The 15,921-nt window shown below is 45.8% G+C and overlaps 1 protein-coding gene across 3 annotated transcripts in view; it reads right to left on the reverse strand.

Annotated features, from left to right (window-relative positions):
• The window catches only part of LOC129867605 (cytoplasmic FMR1-interacting protein 1 homolog), a 225,438-nt gene extending 209,977 nt beyond the window's left edge, over window positions 1-15,461 (reverse strand). The window contains exons 1-2 of one of the 3 annotated variants that reach the window (XM_055941111.1): window positions 15,241-15,461; window positions 343-463 (exon numbers count right to left, since the gene is read on the reverse strand). In XM_055941111.1, coding sequence (XP_055797086.1) covers window positions 343-459 — 117 coding nt within the window. In that variant the 5' untranslated portion in view covers window positions 460-463; window positions 15,241-15,461. The other 2 variants (XM_055941110.1, XM_055941112.1) reach the window with 2 other exon arrangements.
• Window positions 15,462-15,921: the final 460 nt, after the last annotated feature.

The raw sequence follows: 15,921 nt of genomic DNA on the forward strand, positions 1-15,921 counted from the left end.
TAAAATGGTGTGTAATACTTGTATGTCTGAGGAATTTTAATTATGAGATTTCTGTTGTTTGAATTTGGCTCCCTGCAGTTTCACTGGCTGTTGTCAACTCGATCCCGTTAACGGAATTTGAGCCAAAAGAAGTTAACCCACTGTTCCCTGGTAGGCCGTCATTGTAAATAAGAATTTGTTCTTAACTGACTTGCCTAGTTAAATAAATGTTAAAAAAATAAATGAGGGAGGAGGGCAGGGGCTCGATGCAGGGCTGCTGGTCTGGGAACAGTTCTTACCTGGTACATTAGGGAGGAGGGCAGGGGCTCGATGCAGGGCTGCTGGTCTGGGAACAGTTCTTACCTGGTACATTAGGGAGGAGGGCAGGGGCTCGATGCAGGGCTGCTGGTCTGGGAGAGGCAGCTCCTCCAGAAGGTCCACATTGGACAGAGCATCCTCCAGCGTTACCGTGGACGCCATGATGCTGCTGGAACAACACACAGATATAGGAGTTAGAGATATGATGCTGCTGGAACAGACGGCGCCGGAGAGGAAGGCGTGTCCCCAACCTCTTGTGTTTTTTGGTTCATTTATTTGCAACTTATTGTTTTACTTATTTTGAACATAATGTTGCAGTTACCGAAAATACCGTCCATCATCAGGACCGCGGTTACTCACCACGGACTAGCAGAATCCTTTTTTTTCCCCTTTCCCGACGCGAAGGATATACCGATTTCTCGCGGAAGATTAACCTACCAACTGGACATTAAAAACTGTTACATCTTATGCTTCATGGAGTCGTGGCTGAATGACGACACTATCAACATACAGCTGGCTGGTTATACGCTGTGACACTATCAATATACAGCTGGCTGGTTATACGCTGTGACACTATCAATATACAGCTGGCTGGTTATACGCTGTGATACTATCAACATACAGCTGGCTGGTTATACGCTGTGATACTATCAACATACAGCTGGCTGGTTATACGCTGTGATACTATCAACATACAGCTGGCTGGTTATACGCTGTGACACTATCAACATACAGCTGGCTGGTTATACGCTGCACCGGCAGGCTGTGACACTATCAACATACAGCTGGCTGGTTATACGCTGTGATACTATCAACATACAGCTGGCTGGTTATACGCTGTGATACTATCAACATACAGCTGGCTGGTTATACGCTGTGATACTATCAACATTCAGCTGGCTGGTTATACGCTGTGATACTATCAACATACAGCTGGCTGGTTATACGCTGTGATACTATCAACATACAGCTGGCTGGTTATACGCTGTGACACTATCAACATACAGCTGGCTGGTTATACGCTGTGATACTATCAACATACAGCTGGCTGGTTATACGCTGTGACACTATCAACATACAGCTGGCTGGTTATACGCTGTGACACTATCAACATACAGCTGGCTGGTTATACGCTGCACCGGCAGGCTGTGACACTATCAACATACAGCTGGCTGGTTATACACTGCACCGGCAGGATAGAACAGCGGTGTCTGGTAAGACAAGGGACGGCGGACTATGTATTTTTGTAAATAACAGCTGGTGCACGATATCTAAGGAAGTCTCAAGCCATTACTCGCCTGAGGTAGAGTATCTCATGATAAGCTGTAGACCACACTATCTACCTAGAGAGTTGTCATCTGTATTTTTACATTTTTCGTAGCTTTTTTTACATACCACCACAGTCAGAGGCACTAAGACTAGAGGTCAACCGATTAATCGGAATGGCCGATTAATTAGGGCCGATTTCAAGTTTTCATAACAAATCGGTCATCTGCATTTTTGGACACCGATTGTGAGGATTACATTGCACTCCACGAGGAGACTGCGTGGAAGGCTGACCACCTGTTATGTGAGTGCAGCAAGAAGGGAAGTTGCTAGCTAGCATTAAACTTAACTTATCTAACATAATCACTAGTTAACTACACATGGTTGATGATATTACTAGTTTATCTAGCTTGTCCCGCGTTGCATTTAAATCGATGCAGTGCCTGTTAATTTCTCATCGAATCACAGCCTACTTCAAATCTAATTGTATTTGTCACATACACATGGTTAGCAGATGTTAATGCGAGTGTAGCGAAATGCTTGTGCTTCTAGTTCCGACAATGCAGTAATAACCAACAAGTAATCTAACCTAACAATTCCACAACTACTACCTTATACACACAAGTGTAAAGGGATAAATAATAATATGTACATAAAGATATATGAATGAGTGATGGTACAGAACGGCATAGGCAAGATGCAGTAGATGGTATAGAGTACAGTATATACATATGTGTCACGCCCTGGCCTTAGTATTCTTTGTTTTCTTTATGTGTCTAGTGTAGTTGTCTAGTTATGTCTATGGCTGCCTAGATTGGTTCTCAATTAGAGGCAGCTGTGGTTCATTGTCTCTGATTGAGAGCCATATTTAAGGCAGTCATAGGCATTGGGGTTTTGTGGGTAATTGTCTATGTTGAACGTTTGTTGCTTGTCATTGCACTTACGTCATTTAGCTTCACGGTCGTTTGTTGTTTTGTTTAGTTTGTATTCAGTGTTCGTTTCGTGTTTTTCCTTTCTCTAAATAAAAGAGAATGTATTTTGCACCCGCTGCGCCTTGGTCCTCTCTCTCAGACGATCGTGACAATATGAGATGAGGTATGTAAACATAAAGTGGCATAGTTTAAAGTGGCTAGTGATACATGTATTACATAAAGATGGCAAGATGCAGTAGATGATATAGAGTACAGTATATACATATACATATGAGATGAGTAATGTAGGATATGTAAACATTATATTAAGTGGCATTGTTTAACGTGGCCAGTGATACATTTTTACATAATTTCCATCAATTCCCATTATTAAAGTGGCTGGAGTTGAGTCAGTATGTTGGCAGCGGCCACTAAATGTTAGTGGTGGCTATTTAACAGTCTGATGGCCTTGAGATAGAAGCTGTTTTTCAGTCTCTCGGTCCCTGCTTTGATGCACCTGTACTGACCTCGCCTTCTGGATGATAGCGGGGTGAACAGGCAGTGGCTCGGGTGGTTGTTGTCCTTGATGATCTTTATGGCCTTCCTGTGACATCGGGTGGTGTAGGTGTCCTGGAGGGCAGGTAGTTTGCCCCCGGTGATGCGTTGTGCAGACCTCACTACCCTCTGGAGAGCCTTACGGTTGTGGGCGGAGCAGTTGCCGTACCAGGCGGTGATACAGCCCGACAGGATGCTCTCGATTGTGCATCTGTAGAAGTTTGTGAGTGCTTTTGGTGACAAGCCGAATTTCTTCAGCCTCCTGAGGTTGAAGAGGAGCTGCTGCGCCTTCTTCACAACGCTGTCTGTGTGGGTGGACCAATTCAGTTTGTCCGTGATGTGTACACCGAGGAACTTTCCACCTTCTCCACTACTGTCCCGTCGATGTGGACAGGGGGGTGCTCCCTCTGCTGTTTCCTGAAGTCCACAATCATCTCCTTTGTTTTGTTGACGTTGAGTGTGAGGTTATTTTCCTAACACCACACTCCGAGGGCCCTCACCTCCTCCCTGTAGGCCGTCTCGTCGTTGTTGGTAATCAAGCCTACCACTGTAGTGTCGTCCGCAAACTTGATGATTGAGTTGGAGGCGTGCATGGCCACGCAGTCGTGGGTCTCGAGCTTGATGACGAGTTTGGAAGGTACTATGGTGTTAAATGCTGAGCTGTAGTCGATGAACAGCATTCTCACATAGGTATTCCTCCTGTCCAGATGGGTTAGGGCAGTGTGCAGTGTGGTTGCGATTGCGTCGTCTGTGGACCTATTGGGTCGGTAAGCAAATTGGAGTGGGTCTAGGGTGTCAGGTAGGGTGGAGGTGATATGGTCCTTGACTAGTCTCTCAAAGCACTTCATGATGATGGAAGTGAGTGCTACGGGGCGGTAGTCGTTTAGCTCAGTTACCTTAGCTTTCTTGGGAACAGGAACAATGGTGACCCTCTTGAAGCATGTGGGAACAGCAGACTGGGATAAGGATTGATTGAATATGTCCTTAAACACACCAGCCAGCTGGTCTGCGCATGCTCTGAGGACGCGGCTGGGAATGCCGCCTGGGCCTGCAGCCTTGCGAGGGTTAACACGTTTAAATGTTTTACTCATCTCGGCTGCAGTGAAGGAGAGCCCGCAGGTTTTGGTAGCGGGCCGTGTCAGTGGCACTGTATTGTCCTCAAAGCGAGCAAAAAAGTTATTTAGTCTGTCTGGGAGCAAGACATCCTGGTCCGCGACGGGGCTGGTTTTCTTTTTGTAATCGGTGATTGACTGTAGACCCTGCCACATACCTCTTGTGTCTGAGCTGTTGAATTGCGACTCTACTTTGTCTCTATACTGGGACATAGCTTGTTTGATTGCCTTGCGGAGGGAATAGCTACACTGTTTGTATTCGGTCATGTTTCCGGTCACCTTGCCCTGGTTAAAAGCAGTGGTTCGCGCTTTCAGTTTCACGCGAATGCTGCCATCAATCCACGGTTTCTGGTTTGGGAATGTTTTAATCGTTGCTGTGGGTACGACATCGTCAATGCACTTTCTAATGAACTCGCTCACCGAATCAGCGTATTCGTCAATGTTGTTGTTGGACGCAATGCGGAACATATCCCAGTCCACGTGATCGAAGCAGTCTTGAAGCGTGGAATCAGATTGGTCGGACCAGCGTTGAACAGACCTGAGCGCGGGAGCTTGCTGTTTTAGTTTCTGTTTGTAGGCTGGAAGCAACAAAATGGAGTCGTGGTCAGCTTTTCCGAAAGGAGGGCGGGGGAGGGCCTTATATGCGTCGCGGAAGTTAGTATAACAATGATCCATGGTTTTACCAGCCCTGGTAGCACAATCGATATGCTGATAGAATTTAGGGAGTTTTGTTTTCAGATTAGCCTTGTTAAAATCCCCAGCTACGATGAATGCAGCCTCAGGGTGTGTGGTTTCCAGTTTACAAAGAGTCAGATAAAGTTCGTTCAGGGCCATCGATGTGTCTGCTTGGGGGGGAATATATACGGCTGTGATTATAATCGAAGAGAATTCCCTTGGTAGATAATGCGGTCGACATTTGATTGTGAGGAGTTCTAGATCAGGTGAACAGAATGACTTGAGTTCCTGTATGTTGTTATGATCACACCACGTCTCGTTAATCATAAGGCATACACCCCCGCCTCTCTTCTTACCAGAAAGATGTTTGTTTCTGTCGGCGCGATGCGTGAAGAAACCAGCTGGCTGCACCGACTCCGTTAGCGTCTCTTGAGTTAGCCATGTTTCCGTGAAGCAGAGAACGTTACAATCTCTGATATTATATCTCTCTGGAATGTTACCCTTGCTCGGATTTCATCAACCTTATTGTCAAGAGACTGGACATTGGCGAGTAGTATGCTAGGGAGTGGAGCGCGATGTGCCCGTCTCCGAAGCCTGTCCAGGACACCGCTTTGTTTGCCCCGTTTACAGAGTCGTTGTTTAGGGTCGCCGGCTGGGATCAGGTCCATTGTACTGGGTGGAAGGCAAAACACAGGATCCGCATCGGGAAAGTCATATTCCTGGTTGTAACGATGGTGAGTTGACGTTGCTCTTATATTCAGTAGTTCCTCCCGACTGTATGTAATGAAACCTAAGATTACCTGGTGTACCAATGTAAGGAATAACACATAAAAAAAACGAAATACTGCATAGTTTCCTAGGAACGCGAAGCGAGGCGGCCATCTCGGTCGGCGCCGGAAGTTCTTCGCCAAACAGGTGATGATTTAACAAGCGCATTGGCAAGAAAAGCACTGTCGTTGCACCAATGTGTACCTAACCATAAACATCAATGCCTTTCTTAAAATCAATACACAAGTATATATTTCTAAACCTGCATATTTAGTTCATGCTAACATAAATGTATTTTAACTAGGGAAAATGTGTCACTTCTCCGTGTAAGCAGTCAGGGTATATGCAGCAGTTTGGACTCTCCACATTGACTCTGTACCGTAACTCCCTGTATATAGCCTCCACATTGACTCTGTACCGTAACACCCTGTATATAGCCTCCACATTGACTCTGTACCGGTACCCCCTGTATATAGCCTCCACATTGACTCTGTACCGTAACACCCTGTATATAGCCTCCACATTGACTCTGTACCGGTACCCCCTGTATATAACCTCCACATTGACTCTGTACCGGTACCCCCTGTATATAGCCTCCACATTGACTCTGTACCGGTACCCCCTGTATATAGCCTCCACATTGACTCTGTACCGGTACCCCCTGTATATAGCCTCCACATTGACTCTGTACCGGTACCCCCTGTATATAGCCTCCACATTGACTCTGTACCGGTACCCCCTGTATATAGCCTCCACATTGAATCTGTACCGGTACCCCCTGTATATAGCCTCCACATTGACTCTGTACCGGTACCCCCTGTATATAGCCTCCACATTGACTCTGTACCGGTACCCCCTGTATATAGCCTCCACATTGACTCTGTACCGGTACCCCCTGTATATAGCCTCCACATTGACTCTGTACCGGTACCCCCTGTATATAGCCTCCACATTGACTCTGTACCAGTACCCCCTGTATATAGCCTCCACATTGACTCTGTACCCCTGTATATAGCCTCCACATTGACTCTGTACCCCTGTATATAGCCTCCATATTGACTCTGTACCCCTGTATATAGCATCCAAATTTACTCTGTACCGGTACCCCCTGTATATAGCCTCCACATTGACTCTGTACCGTAATACCCTGTATATAGCCTCCCCATTGACTATGTACCGGTAGCCCCTGTATATAGCCTCCACATTGACTCTGTACCGGTACCCCCTGTATATAGCCTCCACATTGACTCTGTACCGGTACCCCCTGTATATAACCTCCACATTGACTCTGTACCGTAACACCCCTGTATATAGCCTCCACATTGACTCTGTACCGGTACCCCCTGTATATAACCTCCACATTGACTCTGTACCGTAACACCCCTGTATATAGCCTCCACATTGACTCTGTACCGTAACACCCCTGTATATAGCCTCCACATTGACTCTGTACCGGTACCCCCTGTATATAGCCTCCACATTGACTCTGTACCGTAACACCCTGTATATAGCCTCCACATTGACTCTGTACCGTAACACCCTGTATATAGCCTCCACATTGACTCTGTACCGTAACACCCTGTATATAGCCTCCACACTGACTCTGTACCGTAACACCCTGTATATAGCCTCCACATTGACTCTGTACCGTAACACCCTGTATAGAGCCTCCACATTGACTCTGTACCGGTACCCCCTGTATATAGCCTCCACATTGACTCTGTACCGTAACACCCTGTATATAGCCTCCACATTGACTCTGTACCGGTACCCCCTGTATATAGCCTCCACATTGACTCTGTACCGGTACCCCCTGTATATAGCCTCCACATTGACTCTGTACCGTAACACCCTGTATAGAGCCTCCACATTGACTCTGTACTGTAACACCCTGTATATAACCTCCACATTGACTCTGTACCGGTACACCCTGTATATAGCCTCCACATTGACTCTGTACCGTAACACCCTGTATATAGCCTCCACATTGACTCTGTACCGGTACCCCCTGTATATAACCTCCACATTGACTCTGTACCGGTACCCCCTGTATATAGCCTCCACATTGACTCTGTACCGGTACCCCCTGTATATAGCCTCCACATTGACTCTGTACCGGTACCCCCTGTATATAGCCTCCACATTGACTCTGTACCGGTACCCCCTGTATATAGCCTCCACATTGACTCTGTACCGGTACCCCCTGTATATAGCCTCCACATTGAATCTGTACCGGTACCCCCTGTATATAGCCTCCACATTGACTCTGTACCGGTACCCCCTGTATATAGCCTCCACATTGACTCTGTACCGGTACCCCCTGTATATAGCCTCCACATTGACTCTGTACCGGTACCCCCTGTATATAGCCTCCACATTGACTCTGTACCGGTACCCCCTGTATATAGCCTCCACATTGACTCTGTACCAGTACCCCCTGTATATAGCCTCCACATTGACTCTGTACCCCTGTATATAGCCTCCACATTGACTCTGTACCCCTGTATATAGCCTCCATATTGACTCTGTACCCCTGTATATAGCATCCAAATTTACTCTGTACCGGTACCCCCTGTATATAGCCTCCACATTGACTCTGTACCGTAATACCCTGTATATAGCCTCCCCATTGACTATGTACCGGTAGCCCCTGTATATAGCCTCCACATTGACTCTGTACCGGTACCCCCTGTATATAGCCTCCACATTGACTCTGTACCGGTACCCCCTGTATATAGCCTCCACATTGTACCGTAACACCCTGTATATAACCTCCACATTGACTCTGTACCGTAACACCCTGTATATAGCCTCCACATTGACTCTGTACCGTAACACCCTGTATATAGCCTCCACACTGACTCTGTACCGTAACACCCTGTATATAGCCTCCACATTGACTCTGTACCGTAACACCCTGTATAGAGCCTCCACATTGACTCTGTACTGTAACACCCTGTATATAACCTCCACATTGACTCTGTACCGGTACACCCTGTATATAGCCTCCACATTGACTCTGTACCGGTACCCCCTGTATATAGCCTCCACATTGACTCTGTACCGGTACACCCTGTATATAGCCTCCACATTGACTCTGTACCGTAACACCCTGTATATAGCCTCCACATTGACTCTGTACCGTAACACCCTGTATATAGCCTCCACATTGACTCTGTACCGGTACCCCCTGTATATAGCCTCCACATTGACTCTGTACCGTAACACCCTGTATACAGCCTCCACATTGACTCTGTACCGTAACACCCTGTATATAGCCTCCACATTGACTCTGTACCGGTACCCCCTGTATATAGCCTCCACATTGACTCTGTACCAGTACCCCCTGTATATAGCCTCCACATTGACTCTGTACCGTAACACCCTGTATATAGCCTCCACATTGACTCTGTACCGTAACACCCTGTATATAGCCTCCACATTGACTCTGTACCAGTACCCCCTGTATATAGCCTCCACATTGACTCTGTACCGGTACCTCCTGTATATAGCCTCCACATTGACTCTGTACCGGTACCCCCTGTATATAGCTTCCACATTGACTCTGTACCGTAACACCCTGTATATAGCCTCCACATTGACTCTGTACCGTAACACCCTGTATATAGCCTCCACATTGACTCTGTACCGGTACTCAGCTGTTCTGCCTGCGGTTATGGAACCGCCACCTGTCCCAGACCTGTTGTTTTTCAACTCTTAATGATCAGCTATGAAAAGCCAACTGAGATTTATTCCTGATTATTATTTGACCATGCTTGTCACTTATGAACATTTTTGAACATCTTGGCATAGTTCTGTTATAATCTCCACCCGGCACAGCCAGAAGAGGACTGGTCACCCCTCATAGCCTGGTTCCTCTCTAGGTTTCTTCCTAGGTTTTGACCTTTCTAGGGAGTTTTTCCTAGCCACCGTGCTTCTACGCCTGCATTCTAGCTGTTTGGGGTTTTAGGCTGGGTTTCTGTACAGCACTTAGAGATATTAGCTGATGTACGAAGGGCTATATAAAATAAACTTGATTGATTGATTGATTGATATGATGCAGCTTTCAAGTTGAAGGCGATCGATCTGGCTGTTGGAAAAGGAAATAGAGCTGCTGCACGGGAGCCTTAATGAGTCGATGATAAGACGTTGGAACTGTGCAGATCCGACTGAAAGCCATAACAATCGCCACCGCAATGAAGTTTGACTTTCTTGGTAGGCTACTGTTTACTGCTATTTATTTTTGTTACAAGCCGTGTTTCGTTTAAAAGCCTATTTATTTTTGTTACAAGCCGTGTTTCGTTTAAAGGCTGTGTAAAGTTCATTTGTTTCAATGTACCCGTAGGCACTTGCAGCTTATAGACGTGCGGTTTATTTATGTACAAAATACATATTTGTAAAAAATTCAGTGGGTACGGCTTATATTCAGGTGCGCTTAATAGTCCAGCAATTACGGTACCTGTTGTATTCGGGGCATGTGACAAATAAAATGTATATATTTATATATTTTTTTATATATATAAATGATAAGATAGTTTGACAACCTTGTCTTTTTAAATGATATCAAAACCATTTATATTTTCCAGTGATGAAGACAAGGATATCTCATGGTACCATTCAGGTCCGAAACGTCACTTTCTGACCACTTCTACAAATGGGCAAATATATCTGGAAGGTTTCATTCAAATCGAAAGGGGTGCTGTCAAAAAAGTGATTGAATTCAAATGGATTTACCCCCATAAGAGGCTTAACTGCTCTGGTATCAGGAATAGCCCTAGGAGAGGGAGAGAGAGCAGCAGCACAGGAAACAGAGACCCACAGCTAGTCCTAACTGAGACAGACAGGAAACAGAGAACCACAGGTTGTCCTAACTGAGACTGACAGGAAACAGAGAACCACAGCTAGTCCTAACTGAGACAGACAGGAAACAGAGAACCACAGGTTGTCCTAACTGAGACTGACAGGAAACAGAGAACCACAGCTAGTCCTAACTGAGACAGACAGGAAACAGAGAACCACAGGTTGTCCTAACTGAGACAGACAGGAAACAGAGAACCACAGCTAGCCCTAACTGAGACAGACAGGAAACAGAGAACCACAGGTTGTCCTAACTGAGACTGACAGGAAACAGAGAACCACAGCTAGTCCTAACTGAGACAGACAGGAAACAGAGAACCACAGGTTGTCCTAACTGAGACTGACAGGAAACAGAGAACCACAGGTTGTCCTAACTGAGACTGACAGGAAACAGAGAACCACAGCTAGCCCTAACTGAGACAGACAGGAAACAGAGAACCACAGGTTGTCCTAACTGAGACTGACAAGAAACAGAGAACCACAGCTAGCCCTAACTGAGACAGAAAGGAAACAGAGAACCACAGGTTGTCCTAACTGAGACAGGAAACAGAGAGACACAGCTAGTCCTAACTGAGACAGACAGGAAACAGAGAGACACAGCTAGTCCTAACTAAGACAGGAAACAGAGAACCACAGGTTGTCCTAACTGAAACAGAGAACCACAGCTAGTCCTAACTGAGACAGACAGGAAACAGATAGACACAGCTAGTCCTAACTGAGACAGACAGGAAACAGAGAGACACAGCTAGTCCTAACTAAGACAGACAGGAAACAGAGAGACACAGGTAGTCCTAACTGAGACAGGAAACAGAGAGACACAGGTAGTCCTAACTAAGACAGACAGGAAACAGAGACACAGCTAGTCCTAACTAAGACAGACAGGAAACAGAGAGACACAGGTAGTCCTAACTGAGACAGGAAACAGAGAGACACAGGTAGTCCTAACTGAGACAGACAGGAAACAGAGAGACACAGGTAGTCCTAACTAAGACAGACAGGAAACAGAGAGACACAGGTAGTCCTAACTAAGACAGACAGGAAACAGAGAGACACAGGTAGTCCTAACTAAGACAGACAGGAAACAGAGAGACAGGTAGTCCTAACTGAGACAGGAAACAGAGAGACACAGGTAGTCCTAACTGAGACAGGAAACAGAGAACCACAGCTAGACCTAACTGAGACAGGAAACAGAGAGACACAGGTAGTCCTAACTAAGACAGACAGGAAACAGAGAGACACAGGTAGTCCTAACTGAGACAGGAAACAGAGAGACACAGGTAGTCCTAACTGAGACAGGAAACAGAGAGACAGGTAGTCCTAACTGAGACAGACAGGAAACAGAGAGACACAGGTAGTCCTAACTGAGACAGGAAACAGAGAGACACAGGTAGTCCTAACTAAGACAGACAGGAAACAGAGAGACAGGTAGTCCTAACTGAGACAGGAAACAGAGAGACACAGGTAGTCCTAACTGAGACAGACAGGAAACAGAGAGACAGGTAGTCCTAACTGAGACAGGAAACAGAGAGACACAGGTAGTCCTAACTGAGACAGGAAACAGAGAGACAGGTAGTCCTAACTGAGACAGACAGGAAACAGAGAGACACAGCTAGTCCTAACTGAGACAGGAAACAGAGAGACACAGGTAGTCCTAACTAAGACAGACAGGAAACACAGCTAGTCCTAACTGAGACAGACAGGAAACAGAGAGACACAAAATACAACAGATGACGCACAGAGAGATACATGCATCAAATCCTAACTGAGACAAACAGGAAACAGAGAACCACAGCTAGTCCTAACTGAGAGGAAACAGAGAACCACAGCTAGACCTAACTGAGACAGACAGGCTCTGGGGACACAGAGGGCTCTGGTCTAAAGTAGTGCACTATATAGGGAATAGGGTGCAGTTTGGAATGTAGCCCCAGAGCACAGTAAAGGCGTCCTCATGCTTCAATTCGGCTGTCGAACTGAACGAATGTGCTTGCATACTACCTTAAAAGACCTTAGTTATATTGCTGTTTTTCAAGCGGTTTGTCCATTTTGAGACACCGTAGCCAAAATAGTCAGAATTAATCTAAGATAACTCAATTCATTTAAAACTTTTTGCCAAGGAGATCTTAAGATGCTCAATTTTACATCTTACTAGAAATGTTGGGTTCAGTATTTCTCAATGAAAACATGTGCATGAAAATGAGTCGTCTCTCGTCGAATGACAAAGACTTTATTGAAGAATCCCTCCTGTCGACCAATCACAGACGAAGGGGCGTAGACTTTCGAATACTGACTTCAGCTTGTCTCCAAACAGGAGACAAGGGTTAGGGTTAGGGTTAGGATTAGGGTTAGGATCAGGGTCAGGGTTAGGTTCAGGATTAGGATCAGGGTCAGGGTTAGGGTCAACCCCCAGCGGAGGAACCCCCAGCGGAGGAACCCCCAGCGGAGGAACCCCCATGTCAGAAATATACACGGTGTGAAAACACAATAAACTCCTGCTGTCTAAATAACCGGTATGAAACCCCTGTAAATTAATGGACAGTTTGTATCCTACCCACCACCACAACAAATCCAGATATACCAGGGCCCAGATATACCGGGGACCAGATATAACGGGGTACATATATACCAGGGCCCAGATATACCGGGGACCAGATATAACGGGGTACATATATACCAGGGCCCTGATATACCAGGGGCCCAGATATAACGGGGGCCCAGATATACCAGGGTCTAGATATACCGGGGTCCAGATATAACGGGGCCTAGATATACCGGGGCCTAGATATACCGGGGCCTAGATATACCAGGGACCCAGATATACCAGGGGCCCAGATATACAGGGGCCCAGATATACCGGGGCCTAGATATACCGGGGCCTAGATATACCGGGGCCTAGATATACCGGGGACCAGATATACCGGGGCCTAGATATACCGGGGCCCAGATATACCGGGGTACAGATATACCAGGGCCCTGATATGCAGGGGCCTAGATACACCGGGGACCAGATATACCAGGAGCCCAGATATACCGGGGACCAGATATACCAGGGGACCAGATATACCAGGGGACCAGATATACCAGGGACCCAGATATACCAGGGGACCAGATATACCAGGGTCTAGATATACCAGGGTCTAGATATACCGGGGTCCCAGATATACCGGGGTCTAGATATACCGGGGTCTAGATATACCGGGGTCTAGATATACCGGGGTCTAGATATACCGGGGTCTAGATATACCGGGGTCCCAGATATACCGGGGACCAGATATACCGGGGACCAGATATACCGGGGCCTAGATATACCGGGGCCTAGATATACCGGGGAACTAGATATACCGGGGCCCAGATATACCGAGGTACAGATATACCGGGGTACAGATATACCGGGGCCTAGATATACCGGGGCCTAGATATACCGGGGACCAGATATACCGGGGACCAGATATACCGGGGCCCAGATATACCGGGGCACAGATATACCGGGGACCAGATATACCGGGGACCAGATATACCGGGGCCTAGATATACCGGGGCCTAGATATACCAGGGTCCTGTCGGCACCCTCCCCCATCTACAGATGCACTCTTTCACTTCTAAAAACAGCAACTCTCCTCCCACTCTTTCCTGTGCTTAGCCTGATCATACTAGGAAGGAATACGCTGAGAAAACACACAAACTGAGCTCCTTGCTGGAGGGTCACTAGACCTATCTGGTCTCAATATGGAAGTGTTGAGCTCAAAGAGAAGCTTCTCTTGAAGTGCGTGTGGCAAGTAAAACTGCAGAATGGATCCAGCATTGTGGACGTATGCCAAGGAACGACACAGTGGGGTTTTACAGAAACCTGGGACACTTCTCCCAAAACATCTAATATGAGTCATTAGAAACCAATCTAGCCTACTGCACAGCCCCAGTCAACACACATCTACAAAGACATGTAGTTTCATCATTTACCTAACAGAGATCTGTTTCAAATACATCCCCCCCCCCCCTTTTAAAAAAACATCTCATTATCCAGAGCAATGGCCATGACTTTAGTTCAGAAACAATTATAAAAATGTCGACTTTGAAACCTCTATTCCTCAAAATAACAGTCAATTATTTGGAGCACTGGTTTAACGTTGTCTTTTGTCATTGGTTTGTTAGTCAACAACAACAAAGCTCACTTTTCTCTGAAGAAGCACGAATTGTGCGAAACGTCAGGAATTTTTTCTTCTTAAATTGTTCAAAAATTTAAGATTTTAATTTAAAATTTAAGAAGAAAAAAATTCCTGACGTTTCGCACAATTCGTGCTTCTTCAGAGAAAAAGCACACCACCATCTATATACCACTATTACACTCCACCAACGTTGAAAATGATTCCTGCCCGTCTGACTCGCCTGTATGAGATTGACTCTCGAAGGGCGGATATATGTCCGATTCCTGAGCTGGAGAGCAGCCTGTTGGCCTGTGCCAAGATCCCAACTAGTCTGATTAGTCGCTCAGGAAATCGGGCCTACAGTAGAGCTTTAGACAAGGAAAATGTATGTGCGGTTAATCTAGTTGCCTTTTCTTTCATGAATCAACACAATAAACACATCACTATTTATTTTGCCGTATAAATTCGATAAAACGCGACTTTTCTTGTGCACAAAACCCGTAACTAGAAAAACAAGGTGAATACATAAAAAGACAACACCCATTGATAAACACAAACCCAGAAAGAAACATCCCAGAAAGTTTGAGGCGCTGGCTAACGTCAGTCACTACACAGCGTCAACCTACCCAGCTGACGATAGTACAGTAACTAGCTACTCACCCCGAGTTATTTTCCTGGGAATTTGGTCCTCTTAACCAAATTAAAAACCCTTCTAAAACTACTATTCACAATCTGGACGCTCCTGAAACGCAATGGTGGTAGAAAGGCAAAGATATCCCAGTTTGTAGAAAGTGAAATCTTCTTCCCTTGAAAATGTTACAGAGGAAGCAGGGGAGGATTTGTGTGGAGCAGGGAGTTTCTGTCCCACTGACTGAATCAAAGAAATAGTTATTCTTCTTAGGTATCATGACATTCCTATATTTGTTTGTGCATGCTGCCACCTACTGTGCGGGAGTGTGAGGTCAAGGACGTTACAGTGGGTGAAACAGAAATACAAAAAGGTGGAAAGGAAAAATGACACGATTACAAATGACCAACTAACATCTGTATACCACTATTAACCACCACCATCTATATACCACTATTACACACCACCATCTATATACCACTATTACACACCACCATCTATATACCACTATTACACACCACCATCTATATACCACTATTACACACCACCATCTATATACCACTATTACACACCACCATCTATATACCACTATTACATACCACCATCTATATACCACTATTACACACCACCATCTATATACCACTATTATATACCACCATCTATATACCACTATTACACACCACCATCTATATACCACTATTACACACCACCAT

The sequence above is a fragment of the Salvelinus fontinalis genome, chromosome 12 (assembly GCF_029448725.1).
Source record: "Salvelinus fontinalis isolate EN_2023a chromosome 12, ASM2944872v1, whole genome shotgun sequence".
In the NCBI taxonomy this organism is placed as follows: Eukaryota; Metazoa; Chordata; class Actinopteri; order Salmoniformes; family Salmonidae; genus Salvelinus; species Salvelinus fontinalis.